This window comes from Eptesicus fuscus, chromosome 15 (assembly GCF_027574615.1).
Source record: "Eptesicus fuscus isolate TK198812 chromosome 15, DD_ASM_mEF_20220401, whole genome shotgun sequence".
In the NCBI taxonomy this organism is placed as follows: Eukaryota; Metazoa; Chordata; class Mammalia; order Chiroptera; family Vespertilionidae; genus Eptesicus; species Eptesicus fuscus.
In genome coordinates, this window is record NC_072487.1 from 77733326 (window position 1) to 77759206 (window position 25881).

General features: G+C 70.9%; 1 protein-coding gene across 9 annotated transcripts in view; it reads left to right on the forward strand.

Moving 5' to 3' along the window:
- RXRA (retinoid X receptor alpha) overlaps nucleotides 1-23186 on the forward strand; it is a 79706-nt gene extending 56520 nt beyond the window's left edge. For 5 of the 9 annotated variants that reach the window (XM_054727291.1, XM_054727292.1, XM_054727294.1 and 2 more), the window contains exons 2-10: nucleotides 4273-4517; nucleotides 8521-8671; nucleotides 9106-9285; nucleotides 15048-15217; nucleotides 16692-16821; nucleotides 17826-17958; nucleotides 19416-19507; nucleotides 19908-20013; nucleotides 21423-23186. In XM_054727291.1, coding sequence (XP_054583266.1) covers nucleotides 4273-4517; nucleotides 8521-8671; nucleotides 9106-9285; nucleotides 15048-15217; nucleotides 16692-16821; nucleotides 17826-17958; nucleotides 19416-19507; nucleotides 19908-20013; nucleotides 21423-21570 — 1355 coding nt within the window. In that variant the 3' untranslated portion in view covers nucleotides 21571-23186. Of the gene's footprint in view, nucleotides 1-1914; nucleotides 1923-4272; nucleotides 4518-7848; nucleotides 7899-8520; nucleotides 8672-9105; nucleotides 9286-15047; nucleotides 15218-16691; nucleotides 16822-17825; nucleotides 17959-19415; nucleotides 19508-19907; nucleotides 20014-21422 lie in introns of those variants that run through there. The other 4 variants (XM_054727297.1, XM_054727289.1, XM_054727290.1 and 1 more) reach the window with 4 other exon arrangements.
- The last annotated feature ends 2695 nt before the right edge of the window (nucleotides 23187-25881 follow it).

The following is a 25881-nucleotide window of genomic DNA, read 5'->3' on the forward strand; positions in this document are numbered from 1 at the left end:
GCCGTAAACCGACCCCGCTGAGGCCGGGGGTGAGCCCTGCTCCGGGGTCGGAGGGCCGGGCCCCCGAGCTGACCCGCCTTCTGCAGGGAGGCCGGAGCTGGCACCGGCGGTGAGTCCACCCTGCCAGGCCCTGCCCGCAGCCCTGCTCTTGGCATCCCGCTCACAGCCGGCACCCCTGGCGGAGCCCCCTGGCACCAGGGCCAGCACCGCCGGGGACGTGCCTGCCGGCCTCAGTTCCTGAGGGCCCCCCCCCCCCCCCCGCCGTTCCAACCACCCCGGCTTCCCCCAAACCCCGACGCGCCGTGGTCCCACCGCAGTCCCCGCCGGGCGGCCACTTCTCCTCCTGGGGTGGCAGGGGAAGCAGCCTTCCGGAAGGGGGGGCCGGCGGTGGGCGTCCTCGCTGCAGGGTTTCCGTTCTGGGGGCGCGCCAGGCAGGGGCACAGATGCAGGGGTGGGGCGGGTGCTTATGTCCCAGCCGGTCCTTGTCTTGTTGGCGGCTGGCTCTCCGAGAGGGCCTTTCTGACCCTTTGTGCCCGTCTCCCCCCCCGGGCACCCCCTCCTGGACGCTCCTGGCCCACTCCAGCCCCGTGGGCCCCTCCCCTGCGCCTTGGTGTGGCCCCGGCCGGCCCTGCCCGCTGGGCTCTGCTTGGACCTGCTGCCCTCATTGCTTCTGCAAACTCAGAAGGGCCTAGGGGGACCTGAGGTCCCCTTTCCAAGAACTAGGGGTTCCCTGCCTGCCGGGAGGGGCTGAGTCCGGGGCTCCCCCCCAGCAGCACGTGGCTGGCATTTCCTGCCACCTCCCACCTCCCCCGCCTGCCAGGCAGAGGCAGGAAGGGAGGGGGCGGGGGTTCCCCGGCTTCCTGCTGCGGGGCCCGGCGGGTCCTGGGGGGCGTGCGGGGGGAGCCTGTCCAGCTCAGGAATTGGGTCCGTTGGGACACCCCGCCCCTCTCCCAGGGCCTGATGGGCAGCTCCCGAGGTGGTGGTAGTTCTGCTGGCAGACACCCGTCGCGGGGAACTCGCCACCTCCACGCGGCCGTTCCCTCAGTCACCGTGAGGATATTCTACACCCCAGCTTACTAAGTGCGACCTTCACCCTCACCCTCACCCTCGGCCCGGCGCTGCCCTGAGCCTGCCGAGGGCCGGCCTCTCGCCATTCCCTCTGCTTCTCGGCTTCCGCTCTGGCCTCTGGGTATTTTGCATTTTAGAGTCAGTTTTGTGGCCTCAACTACTTTTTGTGCCAAGAGATCTGTCTACCACCTCTTCCATGCTGCCTTCCCGGATTGACTCCGGCAGCCCTGTGAGGTCCCTTCGCTGGCGTCGGGGTTGCCAGGCGTCCCTCTGTCTGGACAGGGCCTGTCTCTTTCTGGAGGTCCCTTGAGTTCCCAGCCTCCTCCCCCGAGTCCCACCGATGCTGGTGGTCTCAGTGGAGGCAGGCGGGGTGTAAGGGGGTGAGGTGCTGGGGTTTGGGGCCTGGTGAGGCCAGGTGCTGAGGTCCCAGACGTGGCCATTGGGTTTTGTCCTCGGTCAGAGGCCCCGGGCGCCCCTCGGGCGGTGGGCTGGGTCCGGGCTGTGAGCCTGGAGCAGAGATCAGATAAGCCTGTGTGACGAGTCCCTGCGAGTCCCAAGTAGGACTTTTTCAGAAGAACCTTATCGCCTCATCGCTGCCCGCTTATCAGTGGGTGGGGACAGCGGTAGCAGGAGGAGGCGGGGCCGCGGCTCGAGGGGTGCAGGGCCCTGCCTGACATTCCTTTCCTGGCCAGAGTGTGTGTCTGCAGAAGACTCCAGAAAACACCGGCCATTGTCACCCGGCCTCCCAGCCTGTGTCTGTGTGGCCGTCTGTAAACAGGAAGGCCACGTGGGGCCTGGGCCAGCCTTCCTGCACGGCAGGCCTGCGGGGCCCTGGGCTCACACAGTCTGTCTGGGTAATGGCTGCAGCCTTGACCCTGGGGTGCACAGGATGGGGGTGCGCCCGAGGAGCCAGGCCCCTCATGGGATGGGCTGACCCAGAGGCCAGGGCTCCTTCCCGGCTCCCCCTCCTCGCGCAGCCCCTGCGCGCTCTTTCCTCGCCCGCCGTCCCCTTCCCGCTCACGGCCTCCCCTCCTCGGGGCTCTGACTTGGGCTGGGTGCTGTGGTGCTGGGGACCTGGGGGAGCTTTGGGGTGCAGCCTGGCAGTCACCTCCCTCCCTCCTTCCTTCCGGCCAAGCTTTCTCCTGCATCTCCCTCCCCTTCCTGCCCCGGAGCAGCAAACACACGAGACGCAGCTCAGGCCCGGCCCGCTCAGCCGCCAGGGTCCCTGCAGCTGTGTGCCGGCCAGCAGCCCCCCGGGTTCAGGGGCCTCGGTCCCCGCCCCGGACTGTCTGCGGGGGTGGAGCGGGCGGGGCAGCTGCGAGAATCCCGGCGTGCCCTCGCCCTCGGCCCATCAGTCCCAGGCTGGGAAGGAAGATGGGCGTCCCCTCAGGGCAGCCAGGCCCACTGGCTTCTGGGATTGCACCCCCCCCATGGCCAGCCTTTCCGCAGACACCCCAGAGGTCGCCTTTGCCTCAGCGTGGGCTCTGGTGAGGTCGGCAACACGCGCCTACCCTCCCTTCCTCTCGCACCTGGACGCCAGCAGGCCCGTGCGGCCCGTGAGGGGGCGGCCAGCCCCGGCCTCTGCAGGGCCCTGCCTGTCCGCCGGCGGCTCAGGGCTCCAGCCCGGGGTGCGTGCGGGCAGGGAGGCGGGCACTCCGGGGTCCCAGCAGCGGCCTGGGGCACACGGTGGTGCCGCCCAGGGGGAGTGTGCCGCCCCAGGGCCTCGGCTTCCTGGTCTGTCACGGGGGGGAGGGTGGGGGTGGTCAGGGCTATGCAGGTGCTTCACGGTCACGTGCCTGTCCGCCGGGGCGGCCCGGGGCGGCCTCGGACCACACGAGGGCCGGGGAGCGGATGGCGAACAGGCGGCCCCGCGGCGCCCCTCCGCCCTCGCCGGGGCTCCCTCACGCTTCTGTGTCCCAGTTCAGTGCCCGGCGAGGGTTCCCGCGGGCAGAGAGCCCCTCGCGGTGGAGGCAGGTGCCCCAGGCCGGACCCGCCCGGCTGGAAAGTGAACCTCTCGGAGGGGAAGCGGGAGGAGTGCCGGCCGGCGGGGCTCGGAGCCTCTGGTTCCCGCGGGACCCCCCCGCTGAGGGTGCCCGGGCCGCCCAGCACGAGGCCCCGGGGGAGGGCCTGGACCTTGGGCTGGTTGGGGTGGCGTCCTGAAGCGTGACGCTGCGTGTCCCCTCGGCGACCGATGGGGAGGAGGGGGCCGGGGGACGGGGCGTGCGCAGCGATTCTTCCCGCTCTGGGCCCCGGGACGCTCTGAGGTTCAGGGAGTCGAAGTCGTCCCGGGGTCGAGGGGCTGCCCGGCTGTTGAGGGCGGAGGAGCTGGGGGGACGGACGAGCTGGGGGGGTGCCCTGACGAGGGTGTGGGGACGGGACTCCCCATTGTGCCATGGCCCCTGGCCTTCTCAGAAGCTGGTCGCTGCCCGCCGGCCGGGTTGTGGGAAGGCTGAGGCCCAGAGCGGGCGGGGCTGGCCGGGCATCCTGCGGGCTCCAGCCGCTCCTGCTCAGGCCCCGGGCGGGCGGGCATTCACCACCTGAGTGCGGCTGCGTCTCCTGCTGCCCAGCCCTCGGGGACGAGGGCGGGGACCGGGTGGGAGGCCGCCCGGGCGCTGGTTGGGCGTTGAAATCCCTGAGATGAGAGGCGGGTGTGGGAGGTCCTGCCTCTCCCCGTCCCTCCGAGCCGCCACCCCCAGGCCTGGCCCGCGGGGCCCTAGGAGTCAGGAGTGGTCTGGTGTGGCCTGAGCAGGCCCAGGCCTTGGGCTGGGGAGCAGCTGGCCCCCGGGGCTGGCCGTGGCCGGCCAAGGCAGGTGTAGAACACAGGTCCTCCTTCCCGTCGGCCCCGGGCAGGGAGTCGGTTCTGCTCCACAGGGGGCTGGCTCTCTGGCTCCCGGGCATGCTGGGTGGACAGGCCTGGGGCGCTGAGGGTTCGAGTGGCAGCCGTCTGGCCTCCTTGCTGGACAGGAGGTCTCATCCTGCATCTGCCCGGAGCCCCTGAGCCCGAAGGCCGAGCCAGGCCGGGCGCGTGCCTTGGAGGGAGCGCGCCCCTCTGCCCGGCCTGGCCCACCCGTGTGGTTGGGAATTGGGGTCGGTGAGCCCCGGGGTGGAGGGGATGGACGCCCGGCCTGCTCTCCTCCGTGGTCCCGGCCGGGGTCGCAGGCCCGTCGGGGGTCCTGACCGCCTCCTGTGCCTCTTGTCTTGCAGACTTCTCCACCCAGGTGAACAGCTCCCCCCTCAGCTCGCCCACGGGGCGGGGCTCCATGGCTGCCCCCTCGCTGCACCCCTCGCTGGGGCCCGGCCTCGGCGCCCCGCTCGGCTCCCCGGGACAGCTGCACTCGCCCATCAGCGGCATGGGCCCGCCGTTCTCCGTCATCAGCTCCCCCATGGGCCCCCACTCCCTGTCCGTGCCCACCACGCCCACGCTGGGCTTCGGCACCGGCAGCCCGCAGGTAAGTGGGGGCGGGGCCCCTGCGGGACCTCGGTGGCGGCACGTGGCCCCGGGGCAGGCGCTGTCATGGCCCCCTCATCTCTGGGAAGCGGAGCCTCAGAGAGGCGGCCTCCGCCTGGGTTCGAGCCTGGGTCTGGCTGACCCTTGAGCCCGTGGCCCTCAGAGGTCACCACTCCAGCAGGGCCTCCTCTGCAGGGTGGGGAGTCCGTGTCCTCAGGCTGCGACCCACCTCCCCGGGCCCACGTCCCCTCAGCGGCCCCTTCTTGGGCCTGTCCTTCCCCTCCCGTCTCTGCTCATCCCAGGCCCTGTGGCCTCAGTACCCCCGCCCAGACCCCGCCGGGCAGACGTGTCGGGGTGCAGCAGACGCCTCCCTGCTGGGGTGCCCGGGCTCGGGCCCGCGTGGCCCCCGCTCACGGCCCGGCTGCTGGGCCTGTCTAGCCGGGCACGGCGGTGAAGCTCGCTGGCTTTCCGGGGCGACCTCGTCACCCCTCTGCACCCGGGGCTGGGGGTCAGCGCAGGGTCCCATGCCCGCAGGTGCCCTGGCCTTCCAGAAGCCGCGGAGGCCGAGGGATGGAGGAGGACGCCCGGCCACCTTCCTGGCTGTTTGGCGTGTAGCCGCCGCCCCCTTCTTGCTGGCTGCGGGCACACGGAAGGGCAGCCGAGACTGAGCCGGGCAGTGGGGTGCCTACCCCTCAGAGCCCCGCCAGCTTGGTGCTCGCAGACCTGCCGCCCGGCCTGGCACCCCGGGGCTGTGCACGGGGGCGGGGGGGGGGGGGGAGCCTGCAGTGGGCTGTGCAGGGGCGGGGGGGGGGGGGGAGCCTGCAGTGGGCTGTGCAGGGGCGGGGCCTAGGGAGCCCGCAGACCTCGGTGCGTGGAGGCCCGGAGCCCCCACCCCAGGTCTGCCGTGGGCGAGGGCCTCCTGGCAGCCGGTGCAGGGGCAGGGGGGCCTGCGTGCGATCGGGAGGAAGGGCGTGGTGTAGGGGAGAGGCCGGGAGGGATGAGCAGGGCCCTGGGGCGTGGGCGAGGTTATCTGAGTAAGTCCCATCGGCTCCGGCGGGAACTGAAATAAAGGCCGAGGATATGAAAGGGGAACGAGGGGGACCGCGCCCCGGCCGCACCGGGGAGTCTTCAGGCTCTGGGTCCCGCGGGAGACGGGGTGGAGTGGGTGAGGGGCTCGGGGCCCGTGTGTGGGGGATGGTGGCAGAGCGGGCCCCGGGCTGCGGAGCCATGACCCAGCCCGAGGCCTGGCAGCGTGGCCCGGGAGGGGGAAGGAGGGCCGCTGCCCGAGGACCTGCCGTGGCCGGCGGGACTGGCCGGCAGTGGAGAGAGAAAGCAGAGTGGGCCCGGCCGGCGGGCTCAGCGGTTGAGCACCGACCTATGAACCAGGAGGTCAGGGTTCGATTCCGGTCAGGGCACAGGCCCGGGTTGCGGGCTCCATCTCCAGTGGGGGGCGTGCAGGAGGCGGCCCATCAGTGATTCTCTCTCATCATTGATGTTTCTATCCCTCTTCCTCTCTGAAATCAATTAGGAAATACACGTATGTGTGTGTGTGTGTGTATGTATGTATATATATATATATATATAGAGAGAGAGAGAGAGAGAGAGAGAGAGAGAGGGGGGGGGGGGGGAGAGGGAGAGAGGGAAGCGTGCGGGCAAAGTGGGTGGCCCAGCCCCAGTGGCTCAGTTGGATGTCATCCTGTGCACCTCAGGGTTGCCGGTTCGATGCCTGGGTGGGCGCATGCCTGGGTGGGCGCATGCCTGGGTGGGCGCATGCCTGGGTGGGCGCATGCCTGGGTGGCAGGTTCGATCCCAGTCAGGGCACCTGTGGAAGGCTCTGGGTTGAGGTCTCTCTCACATCGGTGTTCCTCTCTCGCCCTCCCTCCCTGGGGCCTGCAGAGGGCTCCAGCCCTCCTCCTCCCCCACACGGCAGGGTCTCCAAGGGCGCCCCAGCTCCGGCCGACTCTGCCCAAGGGACAGGAGCCCGGGAGGGCAGGGACGTGCAGCCCACAGCCTGGGGGTCACTGACCGAGACACACCTCTCCGTCCGTCCTCCTGGTGGGACCTGGCCAGCCTTCCTTCCAGCCCTGCCTCAGTTTACCTAGGGCAGGCCCCGTCTCAAGGACCTGCACTTGGGGCCCGGGAGACAGGGCAGGTGCCCCTTCCCACCGGCATGGGTTGGGCAGCCACAGGAGGGGGACACGTTCATTCTTGTCCCCGGACGCCAGCTGGCCCAGCCGCGGGCCGTGGTGGCCGGTCCCACCTCGGGGAAGGCTGCAGCCGGGAGGGGTCCCCTCACATCCTCAGTGGCGCCCACAGCTGGCTCCTCAGGGCCTGCCCGTGGCCACTGTGCCGTCCCCCCACTTTCAGATGTTTGGTCGCAGCCCCTCCCGGTGCCAGGCCGGGCCGGCGGCCTCTCCTCGGGGAGGCGGGTGTGGAGTGCAGGACGCCTTAGCCGGGTCCTGTCCCCGCCAGCAGCCCGCAGCCCAGGCCCCCCCGCACCCAGACTCGCACACGCGGAACCTCGGGCTCAGAGGGCTGACCTCCCCAGTCACCCGTGGAGGAGGCAGGATGGGGGGTAAGCTGTGGCCCCCGTCCCTGGCACCTGGCGGCCAGCTGTGCGGGTGCCCGGGTGGGGTCACTGTGGGCTCTTCTGCAGCCAGCTGGCTCACACCGGGGGGTGGGGCATTTCCCGTGGGTTCCCACGCCCCCGAGACCGGCCGCGGGGCCCGGGGCGCGGCAGCACGTGGCCCGCAGTCGGCGCCGTCTCTCAGCTGCGTGCCCTCCGCAGGCCCCCTCGTCCGGCCGCTCTTGCCCCCTGCGGACAGCGCCTGGCCATGCGGCCGCCCTGCTCTGCGGCGGGGGCCCCGGGACGCTGGCCCCGTGGGCTGGCTCTGCCTCCCGCAGCCCCCCGCGCCCTCTGGGGGCGGTACCGGTCCTCACAGCACCCGGCCCGCGGGGCAGAGGAGGGCGGGGGCCAGGGCCTGGAGGGGCGCAGGCGGGGGCCCGTGAAATGCTGCTCGGGGCGGTTTCCATGCGTGTGCCTTGAGCTCCACGCTCTTCCGGTCCCGTGAGAAAGGGGGGTGGGAGTCGGGGGTCACGGGGAAGGAAGAGGGTGAGGTTCCTGTGTGGGGAGGCGCCCGGGGCTACCAGGGGGCAGCAGCTGCTGCCGCCCAGCCCCGATTTCCGCCTCTGTCAGGGGTTTGCAGAAGTGGGGCGCTGGGGGCCGCCTGGCCGGGGTCCTGGCGCCTGGGAGGCCGGCTGGCTTGCGGGGTGCAGTGGGCAGCGCCGTGGGGCCTCTGGTGCCGGCGGGAGAGCCGGGCGGACGCAGCGGAACCAAAACTGCTGTGTCATTGCAGCCCGGCAGCTGTTGCCAGGGTGACCGGTGAGTTTCCCACGCTCCCTCCGGCGCGGCGGGCGGCCTGCGGGGCAGGGCTGCGGGGAGAGGCAGGGTGTCCCTCGCCGTGGATGCCCGAGGGGTGTCTCTGTCCCCCTCTCCTGGAGACACGCGACCGGAGACCCCGCCCTGCCCCCCGAGGCCCGGGCATGTGGCCTCTGGGTGGACCCCAGCTCTCCTCCCTCCTCACCGTGACCAGGCCGCGGGGCCCCTCTGTGTGTTGGGGAGCCCCAAAGTGCCTGGCTCCCCGGGAAGGTCGTGGGGCTCACACTGTCCCTCCGAGGGAGTGCCCAGTAAGGGGGGCGGTCCTTAGCGGGCGAGGGGCAGGGGCCGGGCCGGGTCCCCTTCTGAAGCCCGCGTCGGTGGGGCCCCGAGGGCTGGGCGGCCTCCGCCAGCCCGGCCCAGCCAGTGGGGGCCGGCACGCAGCTGGTGCCCATGGGGCTCAGCCCTGCTGTTCCCGGCGGTGGCCTGGGCGGGCAGAGCCCCCTCTGAGCCTGATCCTCTCTGTAAAGTGGGGTGTGGCAGCGCTTCCCGGCTGCGGCCGCTGGGCGCTATGGCGTGTGCGCCTGGCTCCCGGCACCCGCCAGGCTGAGCCGCGTTCCCCCCTCAGCTCAGCTCGCCCATGAACCCCGTCAGCAGCACGGAGGACATCAAGCCCCCGCTGGGCCTCAATGGCGTCCTCAAGGTCCCGGCCCACCCCTCAGGGAACATGGCGTCCTTCACCAAGCACATCTGCGCCATCTGCGGGGACCGCTCCTCAGGTAGGCGGCAGCGGCTCGGGGCCCTGGGCGGGGCGGGGCGGGGCGGCCAGCAGCGAGGGGCGCTCGGGCTCCCGGCCTCTCGCACGGACCTTCCGGGGTTTTCACGTCGGGGAGACCGTAAGTGGGCGCCCACGGTGGCCAGGGTGGCCCGGAGGCCCCGGCGAGGAGGCAGCTGTTGGCGGTGACGCTGGCGCAGGAGGCGGCAGTGCAGGCTGTGCCTCGCTCTGGGCTGAGCCGGGGCCAAGGACCCCTCTGCACCCCGATAGCCCCGGGGAGGACGGCCGCCTCTCCGGGGCCGCCAGCTCAGACACAGACAGGCCGGCCCCCGGGGCCTGGGCCTCGCCCCAGCGCTGGAGCCGGAGGCCAGGAGGAGGCCGGGGGCCCGGGGGCCCGGGGGTGCGGGCGCTCACGGCCGGCCGCCCGCCCGCCCGCAGGCAAGCACTACGGCGTGTACAGCTGCGAGGGCTGCAAAGGCTTCTTCAAGCGGACGGTGCGCAAGGACCTGACCTACACCTGCCGGGACAACAAGGACTGCCTCATCGACAAGCGGCAGCGCAACCGCTGCCAGTACTGCCGCTACCAGAAGTGCCTGGCCATGGGCATGAAGCGGGAAGGTAGGCGCGGCCTCCTCCCTGAGCCGCCCAGCCCCGGCCGGCAGCTTCGCCGCACTCTGGGGGGGGGGGGGGGGGGCTGCTTGCATACCTCTGGTGACGGGGCGCTCACTCCCTGTGGGGGCCGCGCTGCTGCTGCATGTCCGGGGCCGGTGATCTCACCCGCCAGCTCCCTCCTGAGCGCCTGCTGTGTGCCGGGCTCCGGGAGCCCAGGAGGGCGGCCTCGGTCCCGCACACGGGTGGCGCCCGTGCCGCGGGGACAGCTCCTGCTCAGGCCCTCTCCGGGGGCGCAGTGCCCAGGGTCCAGCCGGGGCTCCAGGGAGGCAGGCAGAGGCAGAGGACAGTGAGGGCCACGGCTGGAGGTGCGAGGTGGGGCGGGAATGGACCGAGGCTGGCACGGCACGGCGGGTGCACACGGGTCCTGGGCCGTGTTCCCGCCGTCCGGTAGGGACAGTCGAGGAGGCCCTGGTGGGGGCAGCGCTGATTGGAGGGTGCGGGGGACAGGAAGCTGCAGAGGCCATCCGGTGTCCCCCAGCCTGCTGGACGCCGGGGTCAGTCTGCTCTGTTCCCCCTGCAGCCCTGGCGGGGTTCACCCAGCACCCGGGCCCTGGGGCGGCGGGGCTCCAGCCGCCGGCCTCTGGGCCGTGGATTTGTGGGACCCTCTTATTTCACTGGCGGGGGGCGGGCAGGCAGGTAGCACAAAGGGTCACGCCTCTGAAGTCCCTGGAATTGTCAGGAGGTGCAGCCAGACCTGGGTCTGGGCCCTCGCTCCTGGCTGTCCGTGGCCTCAGTTTCCCCATCGGTAGGTTTGGTGACCCCTGCACTCAGAGGGTGGGCCCCTGGGCTGGGGTCTCGCCGCCTGTTCCCTTCTTCACGGTGGCTGTTCCGTGGCCCAGGCGTGGCCGGCTGCGCCCAGCTCCTTCCCGCTGCTCCTGACTGCCCTCTTGTGGCGGCTGCAGTTCTTACCAATTTCTTCCTTTCCTTGTTTTTGTTGTTTGCTGCTGCTCAGCCTCAGTTGTTCTCGTTCAGAAATCGCACGCTCAGCGGGGCCATGGTGCCCTGTGGGACCCCTCCCTGAGGCTGCCGGCCCGTGGGGCACGGTGATGCGGGCGGGGTGCCAGCTCCTGCGGGGGGCCACCCCGGTGAGGGCAGGGGGAGCTCGGGGCTCCGGTGCTGAGCTGGGGGCCGGCCGGGGCCTTCCTGGTCAGAGTGCATGTTTCATGTAGTGCTGGGCCCGCCCTCCTGTGCAGGTGGGGGAGCTGAGGCCCAGGAGGGCAGGGCTTGTCCAAGTGCGTGCGGGCTGCGTCGGCCTCAGGCTTCCTCGGGACTGATCCCTTTAGGGCACCGGGGAGGCGTGTGCCCGCCGATTGCCCTGGGTGCCGGTGTAGTCAGGGAGGGCTTGCTGGAGGTGGTGGGACACAGAATGCCCCTGAGGGATGGGGACTCGGGCCGGGAGGAGCGTGAGGTGGGCAGTGGATTGGGTTGGAGCCTGGACAGAGTGCTGGGCGCCAGTGCGCCAGGGGGAGGTGGGCACCCTGGCATGAGCCCGAGGCTGCAGCACGGAGCAGGCTCGGAGCGTGGCCGAGGTCTCTGACTCACTGAGCCCACCTCGCCGGGTGCCGGGCACCACGCTGGGCGCTGGGCACACAGTGAGCTGTGGGTATCCTCCGGGGAAAGTGGGCGTCCATAGCCACGCAGGGGAGGCACTGCCCCGGCCTCGGGCGTCGGGAAGGCTTGGGTGGGAGGTGGCCAGGCCGAGGCCTGAAGAAGGGGGTCAGGCAGGCCGCGTGCCCCGCCCAAGGGGACGGGGTGTGCAGAGGCCGAGGGTGTCGGGAGATGTGGCACAGGGAGGGCAGGGTGCCATCCTGCGCCCCTCGGGCCTGGGTGTTGTCACCCTCCAGCTTCCTGTCCCTCGAGGCCCCACGTCATCCCGTGGAGCTGCACTTACAGGGAGACCCTCCCGCCTGGCCCTCGTCCGAGCGGCTGTCGGGGCGCCTCCTGTGTACGAGGCCGCGCTGGCACCGCCCCTCTCCGCACGCTGTCCCCACGCCTCGCAGACGGGTGCCAGCCCAGGCTGCGTCCCTCGGGCTCCGTGCTCTGGCCTGAGCGCCGGGCGTGTCGGGGAGGCCGTGTGGGCCCTCGAAGCCTGGCTTAGGGGCCGGCAAATGCCTGCCCCGCCGGGCCCAGCGCCCTCGGCCTCCTCCCGGGTTTCTGTCAGACGTGCCCGGGCTCACGGCGCGGAGCTGCCTCGCTGGCCGTGCGGGTGTTCGGGAGCCCGGCGGGCGCTGTCCGGGCATGGGACTCCCCGGGAGGCGGTGGCTTGTCACGTTTCCTGGTGCCGGACGGGCACAGTCCACAGCCGTCCTCGGAGAGGGACGCGTGGCCCCCGTGGCCTCAGAGCCGCCCCGCAGGGTGCTCCCGGGTCTCCCAGGATGAGTGGCCCAGAGGACCCAGGAGACATGCCCCGCCCCCATCTGTCCTGCAGCCCGAGCTGGGCGCTAGGCACGGCCCAGCCCTGGAAATGTCCTGACGCAGCTCTCCTCTCTGCTGGGCTGGGGGCGCCTGGTCTGATGGGGGAGGCAGGCCCAGGCGTGGGGTTCCCAGTCTGAGGGGGGCGGCTGGCCTCCTGCTTCCTCCTCCAGGAAGGCCTCTCCCTGCTTCCTTCCTCCCAACCTCGCTTCCTGTGCCCCGTCTCCGGACTCTGAGGGACCGGGGTGCGGAAGGGGCAGTGTCTGGTGTGTGTGTGTGTGTGTGCATGCACACGTGTGTACATGTGTGTGCATGCACAGGCATGCGTGGCCCCACACGTTTCTCCTGAAGAGGAAGAGCTGGCTGGGTCAGGTGCCTCCCTGTCACCTTTGGGCAGGTGACTGCTCTTCTGGCCTCAGGGTGCCCTGCGGACAGCGGGGCATTGGCAGGGGGCCCCCAGCGCGTGCCCTGGGAGCATGGCAGGTGGCAGCACGGTGCCTGGTGGGGCATTGTGTGTATGCACATGTGTGCCATGTGTGCGCATGTATGTGCCACGTGCATGCCCTGTGTGCGCACATGCGTGTCCTGAGTGTGCCGTGTGTGTGTGTGTGTGTGTCCTGTGTGTGCACGGCACGTCATGACTCACGAGCAGACTGTCCTGGGTCGTGTCCCTCAGCTAAGGACGGCCACTCCCCTGGGCTCAGGACCCCGAACTCGCTGTGCCCCTCGGCCAGCGCCCCCTCGGGTCTCAGTGCCCGGCCCTCAGGAGGGGGGGTTGGGCCGGAGCCTTTGGAGAAATCCAGTCCTGCCTCCCGGGGTCACACGGGCAGGGCGGTCCCAGCTGGCAGTGCCCACAGCAGAGGAGGCAGCAGGGCCAGTGCCCGCCACCCAGACGCCCCTTCCCACGCGCTCGCCCTCACGTCAGCGGGTCTCCTGATGTTGGGGACCCTGGTTGTGTTGGGGTGAGCTCCCCACTGGCTGTGTTGGCTGCTGGGGGAAGGTCTTCCCGGGGATCCCCAGCCTCCTCTGCCCACTGTGCTCAGGCCCCATCTTCCCAGACGCTCCTGCCCGAAGCTCCTGGCACCGGCGGGAGCGCCAGTCCAACAGGACCCCACCCGGGGGCCACCTGGGGCCGCCTGGCAGGGGCCCGGGCTGGCAGCTCTCCTGGCCCCCCCGCCCCCCGTGGCCCATAAACAAACCGTAGCATTTGCCTGGTACGAGGACGCTGCTCAGAGCTGCGGGCCCTGCACGGCTTCTAAGCGCCTCACGAAGTCCTGGCTAATTACCCCCCGTGGAGGCAGGTGCGGGGACCCCCCACCGCTCCGGGCACTGCCCCCACGCTCAGGGCCACCCTTGCAGCTTGGGCTCCCTGCGCCTGGGCTGTCTGGAGAGGGAGGAGGTCCCCGTGACCGTGACCGGGCCACCTGGGGGGAGCGCGGGAGCGGAGGTGCAGACCGAGCTGTGAGCATCTCGAGCCCCGCCTCGGCCCCGCCTGCAGGGGGCGCCGGCGCCCAGGTGGGGCTGAGGAGAGGGGGACAGAGGTGAGGCTGCCCGGCCGCACAGCTGTGGGGGGAGCAGGGTCGGGGCCGGGCTGCCTGCTCGGAGCTGTCCCCGTCCTGGGAGCTCAGCGTGCCCTGACTGCCCGAGCCTCAGTTTCCCCACCTCGAAAAGTGAGGTGGCTGAGCTACGCCACGTGCCTCTCAGCTGTGTCCCGCCTCCCAGGGACAGACCTTGGGGACCCGTCACCCCAATGCCTCCGCCGGGTCAGCCTCGCTGGCTGTAGCCCTGTTCGCTGGGAGAGAGGGTGACCCAGCACCCCCGGGCGGAGGGTGGGAGGCCCTGTGGCTCCTTGCCGTCTGCCCGCCAGCCCGAGCCCCCAGCCCCCGCTGCTGCCAGGCATGCACAGCTCGGCCCGAGGCCTCCGCCGGCTCCTCGGCCCAGCGGGCGCCTCGTGACGGTCCTCGCGTCCACCACGCGGGCAGAGCCCCACTCTGTGTGTGTGTGCACGTGTGTCCTGTGTGTGCCGTGTGTATGTGTGTGTGTGTATGTGTGTGTCCTGTATGTGCAGCCCTCGGGTGTGGAGAGCGCAGCCCCTGGCGGGCAGCCGCCTAGCCGTGTGTCCGCAGGGAGGAGGCGGGTGCACCCAGGGGGCCGGGCCCGGGCCCGGGAGGGCGGGGCGGTCCCGGCATCTCTGCGGGGCCGGCGGTGGGGCCGGCGGGAAGCCTGGCTGTGGGTGGAGGAGGGGTGTTGATGGACTGGACCAGCTCTGGGTGGCGTGACGGGCCCGGGCAGGCCGGGGACTCCCCATTGCAAGCAGGGACCCCCGCACCCCAGGCCTGGGGGCTCCCCTGTTACCTCCTGCTAGGAGCCTGGGGATGGGCGGCCCCGGAGGCGGGCCCAGCTCTGCCTGTCCTGCCCCACCCCCCCCGGGTCTGCACCCCTGGGCTTGAGCAAGGGGCCACTTCCAGGCCCTTCCCCCAGCGGGAGGGGGGGCGGGAGACGGGGGGTGCACAGGAGTGTTCGTGCAGGGCTCTGCGTGTCGCCTCACCCAAGCTCCCTCAGGGCAGTGGGTCCCCAGGGGCCCCCAGAAGCTGAGGGTCTTGTCTGGGGTGCGGGCTGAGGGCTGGCCCTGAGGCGGCTGTGGGTCCCCAGGGGTCTGGGGTGGGTCCCTGGCTCAGCAGAGCAGGGCCCCGGGAGGGTGGGCTCCCGTGGGCTTGGGGGAGGCCGCACCACAGTATCTGGGGCGTCCCGGGGGGCACGGCCCTGACACGCAGCTGGCTCGGGCCTTAACGGTGTGGAGTGGGCAGCCCCTCTGGGCCCATAACGGGCCTCAGGCTCAGGCCTCTCCCCTCTGCCAGCTCCTCCCCGCAACCCCCGTTTAAGGCCCTTGGTGCCCCCAGAGGAGGGGGGTGGACGAGGAGTCAGCCCAGGAGCCACCTTGGTGCCCTGTGTGGGGCCTGCTGGTGGCTCCCGGGCCCGGCCCCTGGGGACAGGGCGGCCTGAGCTGCGGTCCTGAAGCCAGGAGTCTCAGCTCCCAGTGGGGGGCCTGGCCGCCCGGTCTTCCTGGGGAGAGAGTGGATGTGAACCCCACTTCTCGGCCTCCTCCCATTGGCTTCTCTCCCTGGGCCGCCTCCCGACCCCCGTCGCTCCAGTCCTGCACTGGCCTGGGCCGTGCGCGCCTCTGCCTGCCCCTGCGTCTCGTGCCCCTGTTCCGGGGAGCCCCCCTCTGCCTCTGCCGGGGCCGGGGCGCCGTGGGGACCCCGTGGGGAGCGAGTGCGAGGGCGTCTCTGTCTCAGCCGTGCAGGAGGAGCGGCAGCGGGGCAAGGACCGCGGCGAGAGCGAGGTGGAGTCGACGAGCAGCGCCAACGAGGACATGCCGGTGGAGAAGATCCTGGAGGCCGAGCTGGCCGTCGAGCCCAAGACGGAGACGTACGTGGAGGCCAGCGTGGGGCTGAACCCCAGCTCGGTGAGTGCCGCCGCCGCCCGCCGAGGGCACCGTGGGCCCGGCCAACGCCCCCGGGCGAGGACCCACTGCCGAGCCCGCCGAGGCGGAGCAGCCGGGCCCCGGGCGTGGCCTTTCCGGTTCCTGCGATCAGAGCCAGGACTCTGCCCTTGACCTTCATGCTTCACATGGTCTCCGGCCCGTCGTCCAGCGTGTGACGGGGACCCCGCATCCGGCCCAGGTCTGCGGGCAGCATTACGTCCAGACTTCACCTGTGTCTCCCGTGGGCTCAGGGCTGGGACCAGGCTCTGGGGCTGACCCTGCGGCTGTCCAGCCCACCCTGACCATTCTCCCCCTGGCTCAGTGGCCCAGACACACCCTCTGGCCCTCCCCGCCCGCCCCAGGGCCTTTGCACATGCTGCCCCAGCTGACTCCTCAGGCTTCAGTCTCAGCTGAGGTGTCGCTTCCTCAGGGAGTCCTGCTCCTGCCAAGGCGGGCCTGGCCCTGTTAGGTGGGCTCGGCCCCGATCTCTCCGCACGGCCCCTGGCACTGGTGATGGCTCGGGGGGGGGGGGGCGCGATGTGAATCCTCCCTCGTCGCCACGAGGCTGGGTGGCACCGAGCTGCTCCTCACTGCCCACCTTCGGCCAGGCACAGCGACACCTCTGTGCGGCGGGCGTGCACACAGGACCCTCTGCCCCAGTCTGAGAGTGTGGGGGTCCCCTCTCATCTGCTCAGGAGGCTCCGGCAGGCTGAGGCCCCCAGTTCCCTGCACTCCGTGACCCCATGACCCCAGACAGTGCGGCCTGGCTTGCGGGCCGGCCCGTCCTAGCCCATCTCTCCAGGCCCGGTGAGGGAGGGAGGCAGCTGTGAGGGTTTCATGATCGAGCAGAAACCAAAAGCAGTCGGAGCTCCCGAGCGGGCCGCCAGCGTTTAGTTCTGTCGAGTAAGGGCGTTTCTCGGAGAGAACAAACTGGCACCTGGTCTCCCGTGGTTTGGGGGGAAGGGGGTCGAGGCTGCAGATGGGCAGCTGGCGGAGCGCAGGGCGGCCGGCAGGGGGCGCCTGCGTTCTGTGACCTCGGGGCTGGGGAGCCGGGCTCGGCGGGGTCCTGCCACGCCTCCCGGGACAGGACGGCCCTTCCTGCCACGCCTCCCGGGACAGGACGGCCCTTCCCGCGGGGCGCAGGGCGCTCCTGGAGCCTGTGCTGTGAGGGGGTTTAGTGGGAGTCGAGGCTCAGAGTCGACAGGTGTTTGCTGGCGGCCGCACAGCTGGATGGAGCTGGGCCCCCCGCAGCCCCCGCCCCCAGAGGGAGCCCCTCCAGGGCCCCCTCCCATCTCAGAACCCTTCGCTCGATCACGTCTGCGAAGTCGCTTTGGCTGTGTCGGGCTGGGGCCTCGGACGTGGCGTCCTCGGGGGCGTCCACAGCTACGCCGGGTGGAGGGCCTGGGCTGGGCTGGGGTCTCTGCCTGCCACTCACTGCCCTGCCCTCCTCGCCCAGCCCAACGACCCCGTCACCAACATCTGCCAGGCGGCCGACAAGCAGCTCTTCACGCTGGTGGAGTGGGCCAAGCGGGTCCCGCACTTCTCTGAGCTGCCGCTGGACGACCAGGTCATCCTGCTGCGGGCCGGTGAGTGCGGCCTGGCGGCTGGGGCACCCTGTCGCTGTGACATGACAGGGAGCCCTTCCTCTCCTGGGCCTCGGTTTCCCCGTCTGTGAAATGGGCTAATGCTCGCTCTAGGACTGTGGTCAGGGTCACATGGGGTCCTCCGTGTGATGTCAGCCAGAAGCCCCGCGTGCGGGCTGTGACCTGTTACCGCTCTTAGGGGCGGCATGTTCCGTGGCAGGAGGCACGGAGACACTGAGCACAGAAATGGTTTTAGGTTTTCGTCCTGCGCCCCCTCATTCCCCCCCTCCCCCCCCCCCCGTCTGCTGCCTGCTCTGGTTTCCCTGCCCGCAGAGCGAGCGCGCCTTGTTTCAGGCCGATGGTTTACTGTGGGCTCCACGTAGCACAAGCCTCTGAGAGTCTGCTGTTGGGACCAGACTGGCCGCTGCTGTTCCGTGGCCGTCCCAGAGAGGATTGTGGGAGCTCTCCCGGGGGCTCCGTGGCACGAGCTAGTCCGTGGCCGTCCCAGAGAGGATTGTGGGAGCTCTCCCGGGGGCTCCGTGGCACGAGCTAGTCCGTGGCCGTCCCAGAGAGGATTGTGGGAGCTCTCCCGGGGGCTCCGTGGCACGAGCTAGTCCGTGGCCGTCCCAGAGAGGATTGTGGGAGCTCTCCCGGGTGCTCCGTGGCACGAGCATCCTGCTTTTGCACAGAGGCTTCCCTGGGCACACGCGTTTGTGAGTGCCACAGGAGATGCTCTCTGCAGGACTTGCCAGGGCCTTTACTGCACCAACGTGCACTGGAGAAGAGAGCCATTTCCCAAACGTAGGTGCTCGGGAACCTCTTTTCAGGGGAACGTTCATGGGGTTAGGGTTCCACGTAGCCCACTTTGGGAACCCTAGCTTGGGTTCCCAGGGGGATGGTCTGGGACAGATGCGCGCTGCCTCTGGAGGGCAGGGGGCTTCTGGGAAGGGTTGGAGGGTTGGCCGCGGGCCCCGGAGTCCGTCCGCGACGGATCGCTTGCCCCCCAGGCTGGAACGAGCTGCTCATCGCCTCCTTCTCGCACCGGTCCATCGCCGTGAAGGACGGGATCCTGCTGGCCACGGGGCTGCACGTGCACCGGAACAGCGCCCACAGCGCGGGGGTGGGCGCCATCTTCGACAGGTGGGCGCCCCGGCCGCGTCACGCCCGCGTGGCACTCGTTCTGTCTGCAGAGGCTGGGGTTGGGGCGGAGAGGAGGGTGCAGACGAAGGTGACATGCCTCCCTGGCCCGGCGCGGGGTCCTCGCGGCCCGGCTGACGTCCGCTCCTTCCGCGCTTCGGAGACCCCGTGTGGGGAGGAGAGCTGCTCCTCAGAGATGCACGTTTCTGTTGGTTTCCGGGAGGAAGGGAGCGGAGAGAGAGAAACAGCGATGAGAGAGAATCACGGATCGGCCGCCTCCCGCACGCCCCCCACTGGGGATGGAGCCCGCAACCCGGCCTGTGCCCCGACCGGGAATCGAACCCTGACCTCCTGGTTCAGAGGTCGGCGCTCAGCCCGAGCCCCGCCGGCCGGGCCGCAGCTGCGCTTTGTAACGAGCGGAAGTGGGTTACGCCGCAGACGCGGGTCCCTGTGCCCGTTAAGGCCGATGCTGCTGTGCCGAGCGCAGCGCGGCCACGTGTGCCCCGGGAGGGGCTGCCTGACCGGCCGGCTGACCGCGGCTCCCGGCCCCCGGCGGAGCCTGGACTGCACCGTCTACCGGGCCGTCTCTGCAGCGCCCCCTGCCCACCAGGCCTGGGACCAGAGGCCACATGATGTCAGGACACGTTCTCCCCCCCGCCCCCCCCCGGGTCTTTTTCCGGCCGCAAGAATGCCCCCCCCCCACCCCCCACCTGCAGACCCCAGGGCTCCTGTGGCCTCAGGGAACGGCCTGGCTCCTCGGCTGTCCAGGCCCCACCTGGACCACCTGCCTTCGCTCCCCCCTCCCACCACGCGCCACTTCCTGGATACAGGGGTCAGGTTGGGGCTGATGAGGTCGGGGAGCCCAGGCCGTGTGGGGGCCGTGGCTAGTCCCGGGGCTCAGGACACTGGCACTGGCGGGGCCAGGACCCGAGGCCGGGTCAGTTCTGCCCAAAGGGTCCCGGGCAGGCTCTGTTCCGACGAGGCTGGTGGGTGGCTTTGCGTGGAAGTGAATGTCTGGTGAGGAGTGGAACAGGCCCTCAGAGTGAGGCAGGTCCTCGGACGGCCGGCGCTTCGCTGGACTGTGGGTGTGGGGTGATGCCGGCACCCAGCGCTATGCCTCAGGCTGCCCCGCGCCCGCCGCCCGCAGCTCAGTCCCGGTGGCCGTGGGCCGGGTCCCTGGCTCATCTTGGCTCGGCCGCCACAGGGTCCTCAGTCTGCAGGTTTCCAGAACAAACCCCCCTGTGCAGACCCTCTCCGGGCAGAGCAGAGCGCCCGCCGGGGGGGAGGGGACAGGCCTGGCGTGGCGGACGCCGGGCCTGGGCTGGGCAGCTGCAGGGTCGGCCTTGACCTTCTCAGCTGTCCTCTGGGGCCCCGTGGGCTCCCCGAGTCCTGGGGGTATTTCTGGGGCCCAGCGTGGGCACAGTCTGACGTGGCCTTGGCGTTCGCCCGCTTCCTCGCAGGGTCCTGACGGAGCTGGTGTCCAAGATGCGGGACATGCACATGGACAAGACGGAGCTGGGCTGCCTGCGGGCCATCGTGCTCTTCAACCCGGGTGCGGCGTGCGGCCCCGCCCCGGCCACGGCACCCCCTGGCCACGGCCCCCCTATTGCACCGCCCCCCAGCCACGGCACCCCCCAACCACAGCACCCACCACCCTGCTGCCCCCCACCCCAGTGCCCCAGCCATGGTTCCTCGGGTTACCATGGGGCGGAGCCGGGCCGCCCCCTCCTCTGGCCCGTGTGAGGGTCCCACGAGGTGGTGTCCACGGCTTCCAGGGCTGAGGGCGGGAGCCGGCCGGTCCAGGTGGTGTCACTGGTGGGCAGGCCTGTCACGGGTCCCCTGCGCCAGCTGCCCCCGCCTTCGGTGCTCCCGAGTGTACGGGTCCCGGGCAGCTTCGGGTGTGGGGGGGGAGGGGGGCGGGGCTCTGACCTCCGGCCCCTTCTTCCTCGCAGACTCCAAGGGGCTGTCGAACCCGGCCGAGGTGGAGGCGCTGCGGGAGAAGGTGTACGCGTCCCTGGAGGCGTACTGCAAACACAAGTACCCGGAGCAGCCGGGGAGGTGAGCCGCCGCGCCCTGCCTGCGTGGACCCCGCGGTCTCGCGCCCGGCCCCCCGGGCCCGGGCAGGGCACCACCGGGCACTGCTGTGTGATGAGAAGGTGGCCCTCCTGGGTCGAGGGGAGCACCTGGCGTGTCCGGAGCGAGGATGGGCGCGCTCGGGGCCCCAGGGCAAACACGCTCGCACACCTTTCTCTCACACCCAAAAAGATGGGCCCCGCACACGCCGGCACACAGTAGGTGCTTGTCTTTGTAGAGAGCGTAAAGGAGGCCGTGCTTCCCCACCCCCGAGGGAACCACTAGAGGCAGGGCCTTGGCGCTCACCCTGGCAGGGACGCACTCCAGCGCATAGTAGGTGCTTTGTAAACGCATGCAGGGTGGGTAGATGGGATGGTCTTGGATCGTCTCATTGCCAGGTCCGGGGTGCTGGGCACAGTAGGCGTCAGGAGGAGGGAGGGGCTAACTCTGTCCCGATCGTCCCCCCTCCCTCCAAAAGGCCACTCCCGGTGCGGGTCCCGGAGCAGGCCTCCCTCTCCCGCCCGCCGGCTGGCGCGCACACGGTTAACCGTGGCCGAGCCCTGGCCCCATCTGGTTCGGTTTAAGTGGAGCTTCCCGGATGGAGCGGCAGCCCCTGCTTTTCCTGGCGCCCCGCCGCAGCCGCCCGCCAGCTCAGCAGAACGGCTCGCCCTCTGGCCCCGCTCCAGCCTCGGGGGCCGCGTGTTTTGCCTGGAAAATGCGGGCTGTGCGCGGCCCCCACGGGGCTTCGGCCCCCAGAACCCGTCCTGACGGAGTCGTGAGGGCCGAGCGGAGCCCCGGGCGGCACACGGAGGGCCTGGGCCGGCGTGGGCGTCCCTGCAGGGGCATTTGGCCCAGTTGGCTGAGCCTGATGTTCCTCCGCCAAGACCCCCCCAAACCTTTCCCCCTGCCCCCCGCCCCCGGCACTCAGAAACTCCCAGGCCGGGCAGGGCCTGTTCCAGCAGAGCTGCTTCTGGGGGAGGGCGGGCCTGGCGGGGGCACGGGTGGGTCTTACCAGCTCAGGACCAGCTCCTCCTCCTTAGCCCCCCGCCCCCCCGCCCCCTGCACCCAGCGGCCTCGCTGTCGCTCAGCTCCCTGCTGTGAAACCCTGCTGGGCGCCCTTGCCCTTGGAGAAAGCCCGCGTGCTTTGAATTCCCCGCACAGCCCTAGCCGGCCGCCCCGGCCTGGCCACTGGCCCTTCCTCCCCGGGTCCCCGTGCCCACCCTGGGCTCCTGGCTCCGTGCCTGCTCCTCTGTGTCCTCCGCCCGGGGCCCCCCTCCCCCCTGAAGCTCAGTGCAGGCAGCTCTCGTGCGGGGTTGGGGGACCGGGCCCGGGAGCCGGTCCTGTCCGGGGCGGAGGGCGGTGGCCCCGCGGCGCTCACGCCCGCTGCCCCGCAGGTTCGCCAAGCTGCTGCTGCGCCTGCCGGCCCTGCGCTCCATCGGCCTCAAGTGCCTGGAGCACCTGTTCTTCTTCAAGCTCATCGGGGACACGCCCATCGACACGTTCCTCATGGAGATGCTGGAGGCCCCGCACCAAATGACTTAGGCCGCCGCCCGCCGCCAGCTGCCCTCCTGGCCGAGCCCCGTCCCTGCCCCTCTCCGCCCGGCCTGTGTGGACTGCGGGGCGCGGCCTGTCACTGCTAAGCCTAAGAGATGTGTTGCCACCCCCGCTTCCAGCGCTGCTTGTCTTTGGACCCCGCAGGGCATTGCTTTCCCGGGGCGGCCGGAGCGGCAGAACTCACGTGGCCCAGCGGCCAGCGGCTCCCGGAGCTCAGGGTGGCTCGCGGCCTCGGGCCCTGTCCCCGCAGCAGGCGGAGGGTGGCGCGGGGCGGGTTCGGAGTGCGGGCCCCGCCCTCGATGGGGGAGGGCGCAGAGGAGGACGAGGGGCTCTGGGGGGCTGGCTGCTCCTCGGTGGAGGGGGAGCGGCCCCTTCTCCAAAGATGACTGTGGGGGTGCCCCGAGCGCCACGCCAGGAGCTGACCTCCGCGGGGTTTGGGGTCACCGCGAGGCTGCAGGGACGAGGGCCGCCCGCCCACCTGTCTGCTCACTGCATCGTTTCAGCTTCGCCCCTGCCCCCCGGGGTCCCGCCTGACCCGGGGTGACCAGACGGGGTGCCCGGTCTCTGCTCCATCCCAGATGGGCTCGCAGTCTGTGCGGAGGCCCAGGCTAGCCCCGTCCCACGCTCTGCCGTCCGCCTTCTCCCCGGCACAGGTTGCCCCCGGGAGGCCCGCAGGGATGCGAGGGGAGGAGCCTGCCTTCCCAGAGGGTCTCCATCCTGTGGGGAGCCCGGGGGCCTGTGGGCCCAGGAGCCGCAGGAGGGGCAGGCGGGGCCGCGGCTGGAGCTCCCGGGAGAGACGCCTGTTCCCACTGCAAAGCTCAGAGTCGGGAGCCCCTGGGCGCCAGGCCCTCCGCGCAGCTCGACGCCCCTGGGAACAGCCAGGCTGGCCTGGGGTGGAGCCGGTGGGGCCCACCTGACAGGCCTCTGGGGGGAGGCACCCCGGTCAGCCCAGCACCCACTTCTGCAGCGTTGGGACCAGCCCAGTGGGGTGGCGCTCGGGGCCTGTGGGTGGGGGCTGGCGGGTTGAACTGGCCTTGTGCACGGTCACCCCCCTCCGGCCTGCGCTTCCCATTCTCACCCCACCCCCCCGGACCCAGCGCCGAGCAGAGGGGCCCGAGGAGGGGGGCTGCGGGGTCCTGCCTGCTCAGCCGGGGGCGTGTCTGTGATGGCAGCGTCCCTCCCACCTCCCCCACCAGCAGCCCCGGACGGGGGGTGTGTCCGAGGGGTGCCTTCCCCAGAGTCACCAGAGGGTGCAGGGTGCCGGGCGGGGGCTGGCGGGAGAGGCGGCCTCGGGGAACAGTCCATTCTTTGCCTCCCAGAGCCGCTCCTGGGCTGAGCTGGGGGCCCCTGGCCGGAGGCTGCCTGCCCCGGGCACTGCCCTGTCCACTGTGAGGGGTGCCAGGGCCTGGCACCTTCTGAGCCGACGCACCCCATCGCCCGTGCCCGGCTCCCTCCTGCTCCCCTGGCCTCTTGGGGGCGTGGGGGCCTCTGGTGGGGGGTCGGCTTCTTGGGGAGTCACCGTTCCCGGCTGGCAGCCCGCAGAGCCCTGTGGCCCCCAGGCCACCCCCTCCCTCAGGCGGAAGCGCCCCCGGCCCCCGGCCCCCGGCCCCTCCCCCCGCAGCCCCGCCCGCACCAGCGTCCCTGATGGCTGCGCTTCCTGCCGTCCCCGCGGGCAGCGCCATCCGACTGCGGCGCCTGCAGGTGGAGCTCGGTCACCTGGTCTCCAGCACGATCTCCAGCACGTCACCGGCCTGGCTCAGTGCGGTGATGCTTGGTGATCACTGCCCTGTGGGTGGGACAATCTTTAATTTTCTAAGGATAGCGTAACATCAGCGCCTTCGCCCCTGCTGCCCCCACGGCCGCTGGACGCTTCCGCCGCGGCCCGACATGCCCACGTCCTGTGCGTGGAAGGTGGTGGCACAGCCAGCCTGCCCCGCCCCCGCCCCCGGGAAGCGGCCTGCGTCCGGGACGTGCACTGAGACGGCCCCACGTCCACCGCCACCTGGGAGCGCGGCCTCGGGGCGTCCCCCCACGATGCAGGCGGCGGCCGGTGCGGGGAGCAGGCCGGGCCCCCCTGCAGGGCCTGGGCGGCCTGGCTGGCTGTGCAGCGACTGGGTCACCGGCTGATGTCCCCATCACGGAACTCGGGTGCGTGGCCTGGCCCTGCCCGCGCGGGACGGTGGCGATGACGTGTGTGCTGCGGAGAATCGCCCGGAGCTGACGCCGCCCGCGGACACGCGTGTGGTGCCGACGCTTCCTGCTTATTGTCCACGAAGACTCCCCGTCCATTTGCTTCGCGTGAGCAAGTCCGTCGGGACCCCGCGGTGAAACCGGGTTTGAATGACTCCAGCCGGGACCTGCATCTATTTTAAGATGCTTCGGCGCCGACAGCGTCCGCCGGTCCCCTCAGCCATGCCTTAGCCGGGACGCGAGCTAGAGGAAGCTAAGAGAAGTGTCTAAGCAGCGGGAAAGGTGAAAAAAATCTATTTTTGTACAAATGTAATTTTATCCGCCATGTAACCGTGCTGATGGCGGGAGGGCTCGCTGTTTCTGCCCGGATCGCCCGGATCGTGAGCTGGCCGTTCCGGAAGCGCTGGGCGGAGCCGCGCAGGGGCGGGCCGTGACGGGCTCGGGATTCATGGCACCCCTGTGGGGCCCGCCCCGCCCGGGGGCCACCCTGCCCGCCGGGGGCCCGCCCTGCCCGCCGGGGGCCGCCCACCCGGGACCCGCCCTGCTGCCACACCTCCCGCGGCGCTGACTGTGAAACCGCTTCCGACGAGGACGGACTGTGGTGCAGCGCTGGCCGCGGGCCGGGTGTGCGAATCGTGGAAAAGGGAAAGAGAGCGGGAGGAGAAACACGACACGAGCGTTTAAAACACCCCTCGCCCTCCAGGCCTCGTTTGTTCTGCCGGGTGTCCTGTTCGGGTCTGGGCGTCGGCCGCACCAGGGGCTCCGGGGCTTTCTGCCATCCGGGGGGCGGGGGGCAGCCGTCCTCAGCCTGACCCTGCCAGGCCGGACAAGGCAGGGCAGCGCGGCCCGCCCGGCCATCTGGCTGCCCACAAACACCCGGATGACGCCCGTCGGCCCTTCCCGTGTGACGTGCCCGCGGTCCTCGCTGTCCGGCCTGGGCTGGGCCAAGCCCTCCGGGTCTCCGTCCAGCAGGCCCCTCTGGGGAGGCCTGGGCACCCCGGACAGATGGCGCCGAGGGCGAGCCACTCCCAGCCGGGAGGGGGTGGACCTTCTAAGGGCCCGAGAGGCAGGGCTCCTCTGATGTCCCCGACAATGGGCTCACACACTCAGCCTGTGTACACACTCTCACATACAGGCACACACACACGCAACCTGTGTACACACACACATACAGGCACACACGCAACCTGTGTACACACTCTCACATACAGGCACGCACACACTGAAATGCACGACATTCACACTCACTTGAGACACCCCCACCTGCTGCCCTCCCGGGCACGTGGACTGTGGCTGGTTGGGGAGTGGTGGGGGGGCGGAGGGGCCGTGGCAAGCTCATGGCAGGACGGGCCAGGCCCCCTGCAGAGCTGGGTACCACTCCACACCCTCCTCCCCAGGGAGTGGGGTGGTGGCGGCACCTGCCTCGGAGCTGCTCTCTGGGCCCTGACGGCCTGGATGATGGCGCCCGAGGGGCCGGAGCCACAGGAACCGTCCGCCATCTGTGTAAGACCTGTGGCCACGCCCCCTGCCGAGTGTCATCTGTGTAAGACCTGTGGCCACGCCCCCTGCCGAGTGTCATCTATGTCAGACCTGTGGCCACGCCCCCTGCCGAGTGTCATCTGTGTAAGACCTGTGGCCACGCCCCCTGCCGAGTGTCATCTGTGTCAGACCTGTGGCCACGCCCCCTGCCGAGTGTCATCTGTGTAAGACCTGTGGCCACGCCCCCTGCGGAGTGTCATCTGTGTAAGACCTGTGGCCACGCCCCCTGCCGAGTGTCATCTGTGAAGACCTGTGGCCACGCCCCCTGCCGAGTGTCATCTGTGTCAGACCTGTGGCCACGCCCCCTGCCGAGTGTCATCTGTGTCAGACCTGTGGCCACGCCCCCTGCCGAGTGTCATCTGTGTAAGACCTGTGGCCACGCCCCCTGCCGAGTGTCATCTGTGAAGACCTGTGGCCACGCCCCCTGCCGAGTGTCATCTGTGTAAGACCTGTGGCCACGCCCCCTGCGGAGTGTCATCTGTGTCAGACCTGTGGCCACGCCCCCTGCCGAGTGTCATCTGTGTAAGACCTGTGGCCACGCCCCCTGCCGAGTGTCATCTGTGTCAAACC